Source organism: Micropterus dolomieu, linkage group LG08 (assembly GCF_021292245.1).
Source record: "Micropterus dolomieu isolate WLL.071019.BEF.003 ecotype Adirondacks linkage group LG08, ASM2129224v1, whole genome shotgun sequence".
Lineage (NCBI taxonomy): Eukaryota > Metazoa > Chordata > Actinopteri > Centrarchiformes > Centrarchidae > Micropterus > Micropterus dolomieu.
The window spans coordinates 22,246,712-22,262,387 of record NC_060157.1 but is presented as its reverse complement, the minus strand read 5'-3'; the positions used below and the strand labels follow the sequence as shown (position 1 = coordinate 22,262,387).

Here is a 15,676-nt window from a genome sequence, read left to right as displayed (position 1 = left end):
CATAGCTTAGGTATATTGTAGTTTTACAAAGGTCCTTTCTACTGACTTTCCCATTCACCATCAATCTCCTCCATATAAAATACAATTGTACTGTCTAACGTCTCATAAGTGCCCATTTTAATTGTTTTATGTAAAAAAACTGATTTCACACACACAGGTGAGTAGTGTGAGTTGTTTCAGTGTGCTGTAACCACCTTTCACCATGTCCTAATTTCACTTGTTGGAAACTGTATTTTGAAGTTTGTTTGGAGTTTCCTGCATTTCTGTATATACTTTCAGCATTAGTGGTACAAGAAGTAGTATCGTGACTTTTCAGCTCGGCAAATATCAGAGTCAACATCCACCAGTTTAAGACTCTTGAGCTACAGGACATACAGTACACAGCAGAAAAAAAAGTAAAAGCCCATTTCACTTGCAGACCTGACAGCAGTTTAACTTACTTTATACTAAAATCTGTGGTTCTGCTTCTAGGTTGAGTAACACCAAGAAGCAAGCAGTGCACACGGTGATGGGCATCTGGATGGTCTCCTTCATCCTGTCCACGCTTCCAGCTGTGGGCTGGCATGACACCATTGACCGCTTCTACACCTCTGACTGCCGATTCATTGTGACGGAGATTGGTCTAGGCTTTGGCGTGTGCTTTCTGCTGCTGATCGGTGGTAGCGTTGCCATGGGTGTGATTTGCATTGGCATCGCTCTCTTCCAGACCTTCTCCATTCAGGCAGGCCACAATGCCGACAAGAACAAGTTCAACGTCCCCACCATAGTGGTTGAGGACGCCCAGGGGAAGCGCAGATCATCCATTGATGGATCGGAGCCTCTCAAGACATCACTGCAGATCACCTACCTGATCAGTGGTATCGTCTTCATCTATGACTTCTTGACTGGCTTCCCCATACTGGTGAGTTCACTGCCTAAACACAATTGCAGTTAATAATGGAGCTGCATGGCCAAAGAACCAACAAGTTTAAAAGTGTGGATGATAAATTCTAAATAAATGAATTTGTGAGTTACCATGGGCTCACTCATATTGGCTAACAGGTCAAACTTTAGACACAGAGCTTAGACTTCTGGATTAGTTGTGACTGAGTGCGTATGGTTTCAGGCATTCATCAGTTTAGAGTTCATGTAGCCTAAGATTGTGCCTCTCATGTCTTAAAGTATCATGGCATTTGATTCACAGAGGCAAATATCTGTCCAGGGATTGTCTAAAACACACATCCCTAGTAATTTTTCAAAAAACCAGAAGGTTGTTTAACAACACTGCCTGTCAGTTTGGCGGTATTTCCAGGACTCAAAGAGTTTTGTCTTCTGCACGATAAAAAAAAGATTTTTAACTTGTTTCCAAAGTTGCAAATGTATAACTGCTGCAAGTTTGCAAGAAATCTCTTTGCTTGTTTAATTTGATGCAATAAAATGCGAATGCATTTTTCTACATGCAAATATAAAATAACGGAAAGAACATTATTATAAATAATTGCTCCACATAATAAAACTTTCAGTTTTGGTAAACAATAAGACAAGTGTAGTGAAAGAGAAGCTTTTAAAAAAAAAATGCAGTGTAGCTTAAACCTGATATAGGTTCATATAAATTAAGATTTACACATATACACCAAGTTAACACAACTTGTGATATGATTCTGACTCATAGTTTGTCACAGTAAGAACTTGTTCTGCTTAGGGTGAGGGAGGTTAATTGAGTCAACACTGGAAATTAAGGTTAAAATATCTGCAAATCTGGTGCTGTAAGTATGTCAGGCTTAATGTGTATGGATAGTGTGTCTGACGTTATATACAGTCTACAGTGGAAAAGGGGTAAGGGGTACTGATAGAATTATGTCTATAATAACAATAATAGCAATGATAATAATAAAAAGAAGAATAGGTTGGCCAACATAATTAGAAAAATCTCCAACAGTCTTATTTTTCCTGGCCTGTGATACAATGTGTGTAGGTCACAGACTGTTCCAGGTACAGGTTACAGTTAAGCACTGGAATCATCTTCCCTCTGTTGTCTCGTCTTTAGGGAAATCCAGGCTTTAAAAACAGCGTGTAACTGAGAGAAACTGATCTTTCAAGTGCATTAATAGTGAGTGAAGGAGGGAGCTCTCTTTCAGTGTGTCACCATTTGGTTTGCAAATTCCACCCTCAGGTTCTCATTAATATTTTAACAAGTCAATTCATCGGTTTTCTTTGCAGACGTTAGAGCCTGTAGAAAGCTCAAGGCGTATTGCTTGTGATGCAGCCAAAAATCACCAATCCTGTAATTTTAAAAGCAAGTCACCATGGTAGACCTGTTTCTATGAGGAAAATATTCTTTGACAGCTTTTGTTGTTGTTAAATCTAGTGCCCTCTGCTCATGTTTAAGCCATGTGGATTTCTCTAAAAGTCTATTTTTGATAGTAGAGGGTTTGTTAAATGAGGTTTGACTTGTATATGGTATCACTCTATTTATTTCTAAGTGGGAGAACATTATGTGTATTTCATGTGCCTCATTGTCATTTATATGTATAATTCATCGCCTCAGTTCTGTTATCATTTGTACAAGCCATCTGTTAGTAGTCATTTTTACCTTAGACAAACCTTTTTTAATTAAGTGTTGTACACCTCAGGCAAGCCAAACAGAAACTTCTGAACAACGCACCACTATCTGAACAAGCCTTTAATGCTGAAATATGGAGCACACAGCAAGATAACTAATACTTTGCTGCATAATCACAGGAGAAATATGCTGTAGGGTTTTTAATTGCGTGGTTGTCGTTGTTTGCTTCAATTCTAGCAGTGACTTAGCAGAGATACTGCACATCCTGATATTGTGGGAACCAATCAGAAGGAATGTGGCCAGTTGAGTGATAATAACATTGTATTAGCAACAGCATTGTAAAGCTTCAAAGATCTTAAAATTCTGAAGAAGAATATGCTTTCCAATGCTGATTCTGTGTGTGAAAGGATGAAAACAGCAGTGCAAGAGGTGCTGGACTACACAGTACCACCTTGTACGTTTTGGCTTTTAAAGTGATCTTAAGTTAGGCCTTAAAGTCATGCTTTCTGTTTTCTGCCATTTGCCCATATCTTTCCACCAAGAGCTGAGCTGTAAATGTGCTCTCTCAAAAATTGTCTCTCTTTTTAAATGCTGACAAATGAATTGCTATTTGCATGTTTGTTGTCATCCTTAAAAAATACTGATTTGCCTAAAATTAGCTCTTGCTCTACAACAAGGAACAGATAGGGTTCTTACTGAGATTTTGCAGAGATGGTAGCACGTCCAAGTTTGCACCAAAAAGGAATGTGAATAAAGGTATAGAGACGATGAATGAACTCCATTATTAAATCCTTGCTGGTAGGAGCAATTAGTCAGCGCTGATGAGCTCACAAATCTTTAGCCACCACAGCTGCTTTTTATGAATTGGTGAATTTCCATATAAGATGAAACATGAATAGTAGGAATGCCACCATTTCTTTGCATAATGCCTCTGCCGTTATTGAGTGTGGCTTAATTAGTGTGCGTCATATTTTTACTTGTAAGATTTAACAACATCACGCCTCTATACTGTTTGAGTTCAGGATCAGAGGTGAAATTGTATTCTTATGGCTTCGTACGCCGAAAAGACAATGGTGTATTACTTTTACAACAACATCCTATTCTGTTTTTGTATGTTTGGGCATAACACACAAAGAGAGTAGTGTAGTACTGATAAAAGATCATGTTTCCAGTGCGGTGACAGAAACAACAAAAGGTCTGTTAGCTGTCTTTATGGCCTGACGTAATGAGCTATTTAAATGCATAGAAAGCTGTAACACACGTACAAATGTGTATGGTGTTACACAGAGACATACTGAGGAATAGATAATGAACTGAACAGGATCAAATCACATCTGCTGGAAAACCATTATAGAGGTTTAAAAACAAAAAAATAGAATTACTTATATGAGCATATTCTCAAAAACAGGTCAGTGAGGTACTACACTCCCAACCTTTTTATATGAACGTGGAAAATGTCATGAGATTATCGTTATATAACGCCTAGTAACAGTAGTAGTTGCGTAATTACCCCTTGAAATAGTCTAGTAAAGCTCATGCAGGTCATTTGATGTCACTTAAATATCCTGTCATTAATTTAGAGGCTGTAGGAGTTTATATTTAGTTCAAAACACACTGTGGTACACTGATGAGAACTCCACTGCTCATAAGCTTTCTAAAGAACGAAAGTACCCGTCAGTGGAAAATACATTAGCTGTAACAGCATCACAACCTTGTTTTTCCAGAATAATGCTTTGTAATGTGTTAAGACATTCTCTGATGTTAGAATATTTTGGATGTGCATTCAGTGATTATGCTGTCTCTCTGAAAGTGTGTTAAAAATCAGCAAGTAATGTGTTCTGAAAATCTGTGTTTACCCACAATGCCTTTTGTTGTCTCTGCTGTCCTTGGTTTGCCTAGTAGGTTTTGGATTGGGTCAGTTCAGTAGACAGACATGATCAATATCAGGTTGAGATTTTATCAAGTCATGTAGTGGTGATGCTGCTGCTGTATGACTGGTATTCGATTCAAGGTATGACCAGAGGAAGATAATGAGTTTGAGTTAATCAATCTTATCAGCGTCTTGGCCCGATGCATTAGAGATGAGGATGAGACACTGAACCCGTCAACTTTGATTATCAGGTAATGCACTCTATTGCTTCACTGTAGTAACCCATATTAGCTCTAATCTTGTTTTAAAAGAGTGCTCAAAACAAGGTCATCTTTCCCTACATTAAGGAGCAGTTCAGGGGCTGAATGCAGAGATAAAAATTAATAAGATAATTAGACGCAGCTACTTTCATTCAAAATCCGATGAATGCATCTGAATCAGCTATGGTAAATGTTGGAAAACACAAAAAACATCTAGATTCATTATTAATTATTTCTTAAACAATAGCAACCTGTACATAAGCTTTCAGCTGTGTTCTTGTTGCATTTCACCACGATTCCCTGAACTCTATGGGACATGCTTTTAGAAACACAATGTAAAATATATGATTCCTCATATTTGGTTCATACTGTATATTTGTGGATAAGATTCATCATATGTATGCTTATTCTATAGTATATATACTTTTCTTACTATTTTATGAGATTTTGTAAAATAAATCATTAATAGATGTATTGAACAAAATAACAGATAGATTGATAAAGAAAATAATCCATTATTTGCAGCACTAGTTCAGGTGATGAGTGGCCATTGTATTTTTCCTGTGTATACTGTATTGCCACAGTATCTAGGTTGTTTGTAGAATTGGTTAATGACAGAGCTCTTGCCTTTATATAGTCACATGAATTAATATATAGAACTGGATCTGAGGGATAATGCTTATTACTTTGTACTCTGAGTGACTCACAGAAACCTTGTGCTGAGTGCTTACCACTGTAGCTTGAATATTAGAAAGCAGAGGGTGTGATGGTAGAACAAGTTTATCTCTTTTTACAGAGACACTTCTCATGACAGGTCTGTAACTGAATTACAACACGTAAGTTTCAGAATGATATCTGCGAATCCTGTCATTAGTCAGTGTATTAACTGTGTTCCAGACTAAATAAATAGTAGCTTTGTTTTACTGTGTACAGACCAGTCTACCTAATCCATGTTATTATCAGTGTTCTCAATATCGCTGAATGGATTTTAAGAGAGTCCAAGACCTCGCCTTACAGTATGATAGCTGATTATATTGTTTCTAACCCTTTGCGGACCCTGACCAGGTGGTGAGCTTTGCTAGTCTGAAGTTTGACCGCTCCTACAACTGGATGGTGTTGTGTGTGCTGTGGTGCTCCATTGCCCAGTCCATCCTCCTGCCCATGTTCATCTGGGCTTGTGACCGCTATCGGGCTGACATCCGCATGGTGTGGGAGAAGTGCGTTGCCATCATGTCCAACGACGACGTGGATGAGGGTAAGCTGCTGTTATGGCTCCTGTCCTGCCCCGCCCCGCTTTCCCCTCTTTTTAACCTGATGATGTGAATATGGATGATGATTTCTATTTCCTAAGACAGCTCAGTGTGGACTTGTAAAAGCTAGAGAGTAGAGTTTGTGTTGTAAAATTCTATCTAAGGTCATGCGCAGACTGAATTGGCAATGGTGGTTCTAAAGATAATTTGGTTTATTTTTGCTGTTTCAAATTAATAGACGCTTTAGGGCTGGGCGACATGGACCAAAAAGTCATATCCCGGTACTATTAGGCAGAATTATGGTAGAAAATATTGGTATTTTCTGCTAAGTGGGGGGGGGGGGGGCATGTTTTTACTATTTGTAGTAACTTAGCTTGTTTCTTAGCTTATACTTCATTCTCCATCTTGTGTCACTCGCTTATTGAAACATGTCAGCGTAACCCGCTTCTTTCAGTCTCTCTCTCTCACCGTCTGCTCCAGTGACTTTCTCCATTAGTAGTAGGCTACGTTGTATAAAGTCGACTAAAAAAAAACAACCCAGAACTTGTCTTCTGGACTTTTCCAACCGCCGGGTCTATAGCCGGGTCTTCAGCAGTGTCTACCGGTGTAGGTATGAGATGTGCTCGGGTGGTCAGATCAGCTGAGGGTCCTGCGCCTGCCGGTAATGTCACATAACGTGAATGGCTGTACGTTTGTATGATGACGTGGCAAATTGTGATTAGTTGTATGTGGGAGTGTTTACAGACATACATACGGACAACTATGGAGAATTCAGAGTTCTCTGGGGGAAGGCTCTGGGAGAACTTATACAATGAAATACAGCATTACGTTTAAATGTGACTTTCCACAGCCTGACCATCAGCTGTAGAAGCCCTGAGAGCAGAAAGGCCACGATCGGTTAATTAACATTATGTTGTTAATGTTAGCTGCCAAGTTAAGCTGAAGTGCGTCTGTGCATTGTTGACATATTGCCAAAGCAAATGTGAAATAAAAGCAAACATATTTATCAATATGACACACCAAGCAGATCTGATACCTACATCTGTAAATGTGGCACAATGTAGTTTGTCCGAGTGGCGCTGCCATAGTGTGACGTTGCCATAGTGTGACGTTGCGGACAGGCGCAGGACCCCAAGCAGATTTGACCACCCGAACACATCTGGCACCTACATGTTGTTAGAGAGTTTGTGAGTAGACGGCTGCATGCAGACGCAGAGGGAGGGGCAGGCTGCGCGGTAAGGGAGAGAGAGATAGAGGAGCAAACGTCAAACTATATCGGTATAAACTTCAAACAGTATCGGTATAAATGGTATTGTCTAATCTCTTTTGAAATTATATTGGTATACGTCATTATACCGATATACCGCCCAGCCCTGAGACACTTTGATGTGAAATTGCAGATAATTTGCCAGAATTTACAAAAGTTAAAGACTAGGCATGACTCTGAATTTACAGAGTCTCACAGAGTGTCTTTGGCCATAGAAATTACAGTGACAAATGTGATTTATCAAGTGGAACAGTTTTGTCTCTTAGCCTAGGGAGTAATTGTTACTGGGGAAATTAAGGGCAGCAATATTGCAAGAAGGGAACAGATCACGTTAAAAAACTTTTAAATCTTCGTTTATAGCCTGATGTTTAATAGAGATCACTACCTCTGGTCCTTGAGGTACAGTATGGTGTCACCTCTATGATTTACAGTTCTCAGACGTTAATTTATTTAGATTTGTGCATTAGCAACTGAGACATGTTGGAATCGACAATAGCAATGTCTTATTAATTTATGACTCCAGTGAGCATGATAATATATGTGAAAAGTGACCTCATAAAATCATCAGACCTTGATATAAGCCAGTTAACATCAAAGACTTGTGACAAGAACATAATGTATGTCAGCAGCATGGTTACAGTTCTGTTGCTAAACATAGCATATTATGAAAACATATGGCTGTAGTTTGGACAGAGTTGTTCTTTAGACAGCTGAGAAGGGGTTTGAGGAAGTTTCTATGAATGTTTTTACACGATTTTCTTGTCACCAGACATCTTTCCAGTCCACAGAGGGTCAACATTTCATTTTTAGTGAAGTTATCACTGTGACAGTGACTGGCTTGTCAAATTGCTCCACCAAGTGATGTTTGAAATCCATGAAATTGAAGGAAGATAAAATATTCCTGATTCCTACCTCATGTTGCAGATTTAAATTACTCCATGACTCTGTAGCACCCGTAATTACTGCAGCTTCACATCTTAACCCTCTGTGACTGCTTTGCTTGGTGTTATAAATATTAAACTATGCAATTGCAGTCTTTCACTGCCATCCATTTTGGGTCAGATCAATCAAGCTACAAGTTAAACAAGACTCTAGAAATAGTAGCGCTACATAATTATTGTTAGGAAACATTTAACGGTCTACGTTAGTCTCATTGATCTTAGTTTGTCCCCCATCTTTGATCTGAACTGGCTTTAAGGTATGATACCTAATGTATACTAAAATACAAAAATGGCAAATTGAAACTTTTCTCATTTCTTGATTGATTGAATATATTTATCCCTTTATTGAGGAATATGGACACCTACCTTCTCTGTGCTATATTTAGGCCAGGGCTCCAAATAAATAATAATTTGTACTAACAAAACAGGAATGTCAAGTTATCACACAAATTATATTTATAGCCTATTAAGAGACTTATTTAATATTTGGTTCAATAATGTGGCTAAGACCTTTTTATAATAGCAATCATGATTTTGGCTGTTTGTACATGTTTCTTAAATAAACAATTATACATATGATTTAGTTTATTTTGAATGGTTATTATTACTTACATTATATTTTGTTTGAGGTCTGAAATCAGTGGTCAAATGTTATCATGTGACCTATCATGCGACCTTTGTTGTCAGGAGATGAAACTGAAGTGACAAGTGTCTGTGTAACATCATTTTCTATTCTAAAATAAAAATTTCTGTGTTTTTGTATGTGGTGTGTACTTTATAAAATGCTTTACTTTACCATGCTTTGAGATTGATGTTATTACAAAGAGAAAAAGAAATATTGCTGCACAAAGGGCCTATTTACCTTGCAGCACTTTTTTCTTTTTCACTCCAATGCATTTAAACTGGGCAATCCTCCTCAAGAATGCCCTGGCATGAGAGGATGAAATAATATAAATGGTTCCCCATTTATTTGTTAAGATCCAGAGTGAAACGGGAAAGATTGCAGTAAAGCTGAAAAGCACTTTCATGTCATTTTGATGGTCATATTTCCCTCAAGTCACAAAGGGATATACCCAAGTTTTTTCTCTGGAAACACAACTGAAATAGATTAAATTAATGTAATTATGTTTTGTTTGGCATTTTTTCCCTTTCATTTGTTTGTTTTAATTTATATTTATTTGTGTGATGTGGACTCCCAGCAAGTGGTCGAATTATAGTGACTTAAAGAGCAAAATACTATATACTGTAATGCAGAAGTAAATATCTGACTAATAGATAAAAGAGAAATAAAATGGTCCAAGATTTGCGTCTTTCATCACAGAAATATAAATATATTACAAGAAACATTTCACCAAGGAATCACAGACACTTCACTAAAATTTGGTCCCAAAATTAGGTCACATGATAATCATAGAAAGGTTCGTGGTCTGGGTCGATGACCGGATCTTCAAAATTCGTGCAAACTGATGACAGTATGAACTATTTTGTCATTTTTCTATTGGCACTGTTTAAACTCAACCCGATCTGAACCCCTTCTCTCCTGTTTCTAACCCTCCAAACCTTTCGACCCTCTCCCTCTTGACACCCTCCCTGATAACTGCTCATTGTCCAGCAGGAACCATAAAACAACACAGGGCAGTCCATATTCTGTGTGATAATTAACACTGCCAGTTCTCTGCTTTTTTCCAGAGGGCTTGCCATGTATAACTCATCACAGTTGTATGTATAAGGATTGTTTCCTGTTTTTCCAAAGCTACTGACTTGCATGCCAAGCTGCCTGTGCAAATAGCTACTTTCATCTTTCATCTTTTAGGCCAACATTTTCCTCAAGATCAACATTTTACACCCATCTCCAATTGATCTTTAATGAACATGAATGCAGTAATTGGGAACTAAACTTTGTAGATGGGTATTAGTATACTAAGAACCCTTGACATTGTATGATTTAGTTGTTTAGAATGTAAACCCTGTACTTTTAAAGATTCTTTATGCAACCATTTCTCATGGTTTCTGAATTTAGAACCAAAATGGGGCTTTTTTTATCCCCAACTCAAAAATTTGAATCGAATTATTGGTCATTTTTGTAGCAAAACATTTTTTGAAACTAAATCCCATATTCCTGAGCAGACCCGTAGGAAAAGTCAACAACTCGGAGAACAATTGAACTTGTCTCTCTTATCTATTCGTCTGTCTGTCTGTCTGTCTTGTGTATTGAGTTCGTTGCTCTCTAATCCTGACGCTCGTGCTTTTCTGCACTTTGCAGAAAACAGCCAAGATGGAGGAATTCATGCCGACTTAATATATGACAGACCATATGACTATAGCTCGGCGCCTGAAATCGTGACGGTAGACCGTAATGCCAAGTATGAGTTCTCAACCTTAGAAAGGGGGGTTCCGCAAGGGTATCCAATGAGGGAACAACAGGAAGATAAAATGCAGTATTTGCAGGTATATTTTTTTATTGATTTTCTTCATTTCTTTTACTTGAATCAGTTGAACTATTTTTAAATGACACTTCATTGCTTATGTGCATGGTGAAATGGCCTTGTGGGCCTGATTTTCTGGAATCATCAGACATTTTGTTATGCTATCTCCCCCAGATCTGCCACAGGCTGTTTTTTGTCTTTTTTACGTGAATCAGAAATATACTCTGGCTGACTAATGTTTGGTAAATATGACCATCAGCAGTCCCATCAACATATTAGTGCTTCATTTATCGAATAATGTGCCCTAGCCATGGACCTACATGCAAACATTTTTATTTTGTAAGAGGGTAAGAGTTTAATAACTGACTTACCTTTTACATTTCAGGAATCTCTCAAGGTTTCACGAAACCACTATAAACATCTGCTCATGTTCTACCCAAAAGCATTGTGTCCATTGTTTCTGGCATCCATCCCAGTCAGATGCAGAGCTGCTCCTTTTCAGCCTGCATTAACACTCAAAACTTGTTCTAACATGCAGTCTTCTAGGGCAATTCATCACAACCTTATTTTGTGCTTTGGTTACTTAACTTTGGTTACTGACTTAACTCTGTAAATCACAAATTGTGGCCCAGATTCGGATAAGGGATCAATATTGACGAAAATGATTGATTAAAACAGTGATGATGATGAAAATCTTGCTGGACTTGGCCTGGAAAACTGTGGTGAGGATGTAACTTCAGAACCAACTGATGCAACCCACACATTATTAACTTTAACAAAGCTTCGTAACACTGTGTCATCTTTGTCAGAAACAACTTAACAAGGGCTTCAGTTTCCTCAGTACAGCCTGCAGCCCAAGTATTTACTTGAATAAAAACATGAATATTGAATTGACTATATAAAAAAAACACTTATTATTTAAATGGGGACAGTCTAACATTGTCCAACATTATAATGGACATTTCAAACACCAATGCTCCTGGAGGATTGGATCACTATTGACATTTTATGAAGCCTTGAAACAGAGATGTATACAGTAGCTATCACTTCATTAGACCAAGCCATTACTCCATCCATTGTTGTTGTGTCCGATACACCTCTTTACACGACAGTAGATCCATCTGACTGTAAAGTAATATTTTAGCTGTGTTATCTTTTGCTGTATATGTGTGATGGTGAAACAAATATTTGCATATTTGATTTCAGTTACAGGAAGACTGGCTGAGCTGTGATACAGTCACTAGTTTTGTTGCTGCTACAAGGGTTACGGCCCAATTAGGCCATGAATCGACCCTTCAAATCATTATCAAGTAGCACCTCCATTTGAGAATTGCTATGGCACTTCCCAAGTGGTTTGAGTGCAGAATAAAGCCTCTTTGGTTTTATTGGCTTGTTGTGTGAGTCTCTCTCTCACTCCATTCTGCTAAGTCTGTCCTGCATCTTAATTCATTCCGATGCTTGTGCTGCCCTCTGCTGTTCAGCCCTCCTTCCTAAGACACTCAATGCTACTGTATAGTCTGCTGTCTCATTTCTCTGCATTTACTGAAACCCACCACAGGGGGGCAGGCTGATATCAATCTTGTGGCTCTTGACGTCACCTTGACAAACCCTCTCTCTCTTGCATAGTTGTCAGAACAGAATGGAATGTGAGTATTACATGTAGGGAACTATCAACTTTTGCAGTTTTCATTTCCAAATAATGGAGGTGAATAATAGTTCAGTTATAACCCTGTTGAAGTATGTTAGTAGTAATGCTAAAATGTTCATACATATCTAAAGGGTTATTTTAAAAAAAGTTATCTTGGATATCTTTATCTTGGACAAATTTGTTTATTTGTTTATTTGTGCAACATGTAGGATTTTACACAAAGACTACAGGTGAATCAGGGTACTAAAAAGATAAAGAATTCTCAAACGAACCTGTTTTCTGCATTGATAACAAGTTTTTCCCCAGCCATATGCTGTCATCCCAAATATTAACGCAAAGTAGTTCATTGGGACTACTCCAAATCAGTGTTATCATTACATTTGCAGTGTAGGCTACTATCATAGTGGCATTTACAGTCACATAATCTTGAAGAATGTAATATCCTTTTAAATGGTTAATTCAGGTGTATTCAAATCTATAGGCGATTAATGTTATATGACATGTTAGCCTACTTATTTAATGTGCCACGATGCTACTGATTCTGTGTTGCTGTAGAATTCTAGGTGAATGAATTCATGTCAAAGTTATTGATAGACTGAAGGGTTTGGTCTGTGTGTTGCATCCAGGTGCCCCCTACAAGAAGATTCTCCCACGACGAAACCGACATGTGGACCAGCGACCGGATCCCCTCATACCTTCACCGGTGGGGCTCCACCGAGGACATGATAGTGAGTGCCCACTACAGCTCCACCTTGCCGCGCCACGAGAGGCGCAGGAACAGCCTGGTCTCCTACCACGAGGAGAGCCATCATCACCATCACCCGCACCGAAAGCGGCGACGCTCTGAGGATAGTATGCACTCCCTCAAGCACCTGCCACGCGTGGTTTGTGGCGGGGAACACTATGAGGACGAACTGCGCTGTTTCAGCCGCGATGAGGTAATTAACTTTATAGATGAGACGCCGCTGCCGAGCCCCAGGAAGAGCCCCCGGCGCGCATCTACCATCTCACTGATACCCAATGTGTATGAACATCACATAGTCATCCTCCCTCATTTCCCGCTCACAGACTTTGAGCGTGAGCCTCAAGCACTCAGGCGACTTTCAGAACACAAAAGGAGCAGCAGTCGGAGCAATTCACCTGAGGGTTCCCCCAAACCCGACAGACCCGCTGGGAAGAAGAGCCCCGGAACTTGTGGCTCTGGTAAAGGCTGCCGGGAGCGCTCGCGAGATGGGAAACATCAGTGTGAAGTTGGCTCACCTGGGCGTAGCCAGCAGACTCCAGGGCACTCTGCCTACAGGCCCAGGACATGCGGTGGAGCCCGGGCTGGGGCAGGAGCTGACTGGGGGCATCAGAAGCACCTGAGCAAGGCCGAGAATAAAGGAAGCACTAACAGTTTTGTAAGCACACCCTCGGCATCGTCCTCGGGATACATCACATTTCACTCTGATTCTGTCGGCTCCACCACTTAAAAACAAAGGTTTTCCTTGTTAATATCAACATTGTTACTGAAGTTATGATCATAATGAAAACCACTGGAATATTTGTGGTTATGGGAAAGTGACATAGTGGATTATTTGACCCTTTTACTTGTGCCACTATTCTGTTTTAATATTTAAATATATATATACAACCAATAAATATCTGTTATGCTAAATGGCCTTGGGAGCTTTGGACATAATTTGTGAATTAGGCTGGTGAACAGTTTGGGTGATCCTGTTATTCAGCTTTCACATCACCAAATAGCCACAAAGGACACTTTTTCCAGCACTGACACAAATAAACTGTTTTTAAATGGCGTGAACATTCCCACACACCTTGTTTTTGCTGTTCGATGTTTCTTATTAAATACTCAAAGAATTGGAGGAGATAGTTGTTAGGGTGGTATTTTTTCTTTCGGTTTTTTTACCTATTTTTTTGCATTTAAGAACTTAAGCTCAAAGTGTATTTTATTTGGCCTGCAAAGGCTGTGTGTTTTGCTGTATCAACACATTTGCTTTCAAACCAAACCTTCCTGAATACTGCCTATGTACCTTGAGATTGACTTAAGGATATGACACATTATACATAATTATTTTACATTACTTTTCTAATAACATAATTTTCAAAACACATGGAAAGCTTTGTTCAAGCACCCTATGTTGAAGTGAACTGAGAGTGGTAATCCCAAAATCTTGAATAGTTTTACAGTTTCTGTGTGAGATATTGAGATATAACGTGAAGACCCCTAAATTCTTAATGAAAATCTGAAGTCAGTTTTTAAAGAAGATTTACATGTCATGTACATATGAAGGGTGTTGGATTTATGCTTTGTGTTCTTCTGTTTAATCAGACCTTTGCTTAGAACATTTCCTCCTAATTCTTATTCCAATGTTTGTGTTAACTTAAGAGAACAGGCTCAACAGTTGCTCACCAAATATTCTTATACAGATCAGATGAAAACAGCTGGAAATGTGTTAGAAAGAACAAATAATGACAGAACCTCTAAAATATGTCAAATGGTCTAAAAGTTGAATAATCACACAGCCCTCAGGCTGACTAGATGTAACTGAAATGCTGGTGTCATAATCCCACAAATATATTGTCACAAATTAGGAACATTGTGAATAGAACTAAAATCAGACATTGTATTTGATATGTTCTCTCATAACTTGCAGATTGCAAATGGTCCTATTCTGGGAGTGTGAGACTTTTGTTAAACACCTGATTTCACCTGATCTAAGCACCATGAAGTCAGTTAAATGTAAGCACCCCAAGATGGGATGCTGTGAGAAAATTTTAAGTTTAAATTGACTGATTTTCTATAAGTAATTATTTGGAGAAATAATGTAAATATTTCACAACAAAAATGTAAAAGGCCAAGGACAAAAATAGTAGCTGCTAATTTAGCACCCTCACTCAAAATAGACACTGGAGTCATTGTAACCAAATGTGACAATTTGCTGACTAAAAGGAGTGAAACTCTCTACTGACAAATAATAGCAGAACTAACTTTGGGCTTTGACCTCTTATGGACAGTAACTGCTAATCTGAATGTATTTGCACAAATTGGGTTTAAGTTTAAAAAAAGATATTAAGAGTATACAGACAGTATGAAATAAAAACATCCCCTTTGACCGCCTTATTAGTTGTGAAATGTTTTGCTATTATCATCCAAGTAATAAAGTTGCACATGTTTGGCATATGTTTTCACTCATCTGCTGTCATCTAAATGTTTAGTTTGAATTCTCATGTATTAGTGAACCTCTCACACGTTGCAGCCTATTCCATTGAATATATGAACCAAAATGTATCTTTCTTTGAAAGCATAACATCACATTCCTCTGTCAGACTTTGCTATGTCATAGATTTTTGCATTTTGTTGCGTTTACAACATTAAAATATAATTTTGTAACATATTCAAAGATTTATGACTCAAATATGAATTATGTTAAATGTTATAATTTTCTTGTTCAGGTGATGACTTTGTTAA

At 38.4% G+C, this 15,676-nt stretch overlaps 1 protein-coding gene across 1 annotated transcript in view; it reads left to right on the top strand.

The window, feature by feature from the left end:
* LOC123975786 (probable G-protein coupled receptor 153) overlaps positions 1 to 14,069 on the top strand; it is a 36,367-nt gene extending 22,298 nt beyond the window's left edge. Inside the window, exons 3-6 of the mRNA XM_046057535.1 lie at positions 472 to 901; positions 5,738 to 5,927; positions 10,394 to 10,578; positions 12,831 to 14,069. Coding sequence (XP_045913491.1) covers positions 472 to 901; positions 5,738 to 5,927; positions 10,394 to 10,578; positions 12,831 to 13,676 — 1,651 coding nt within the window. The 3' untranslated portion in view covers positions 13,677 to 14,069. The remainder of the gene's footprint in view (positions 1 to 471; positions 902 to 5,737; positions 5,928 to 10,393; positions 10,579 to 12,830) is intronic.
* The last annotated feature ends 1,607 nt before the right edge of the window (positions 14,070 to 15,676 follow it).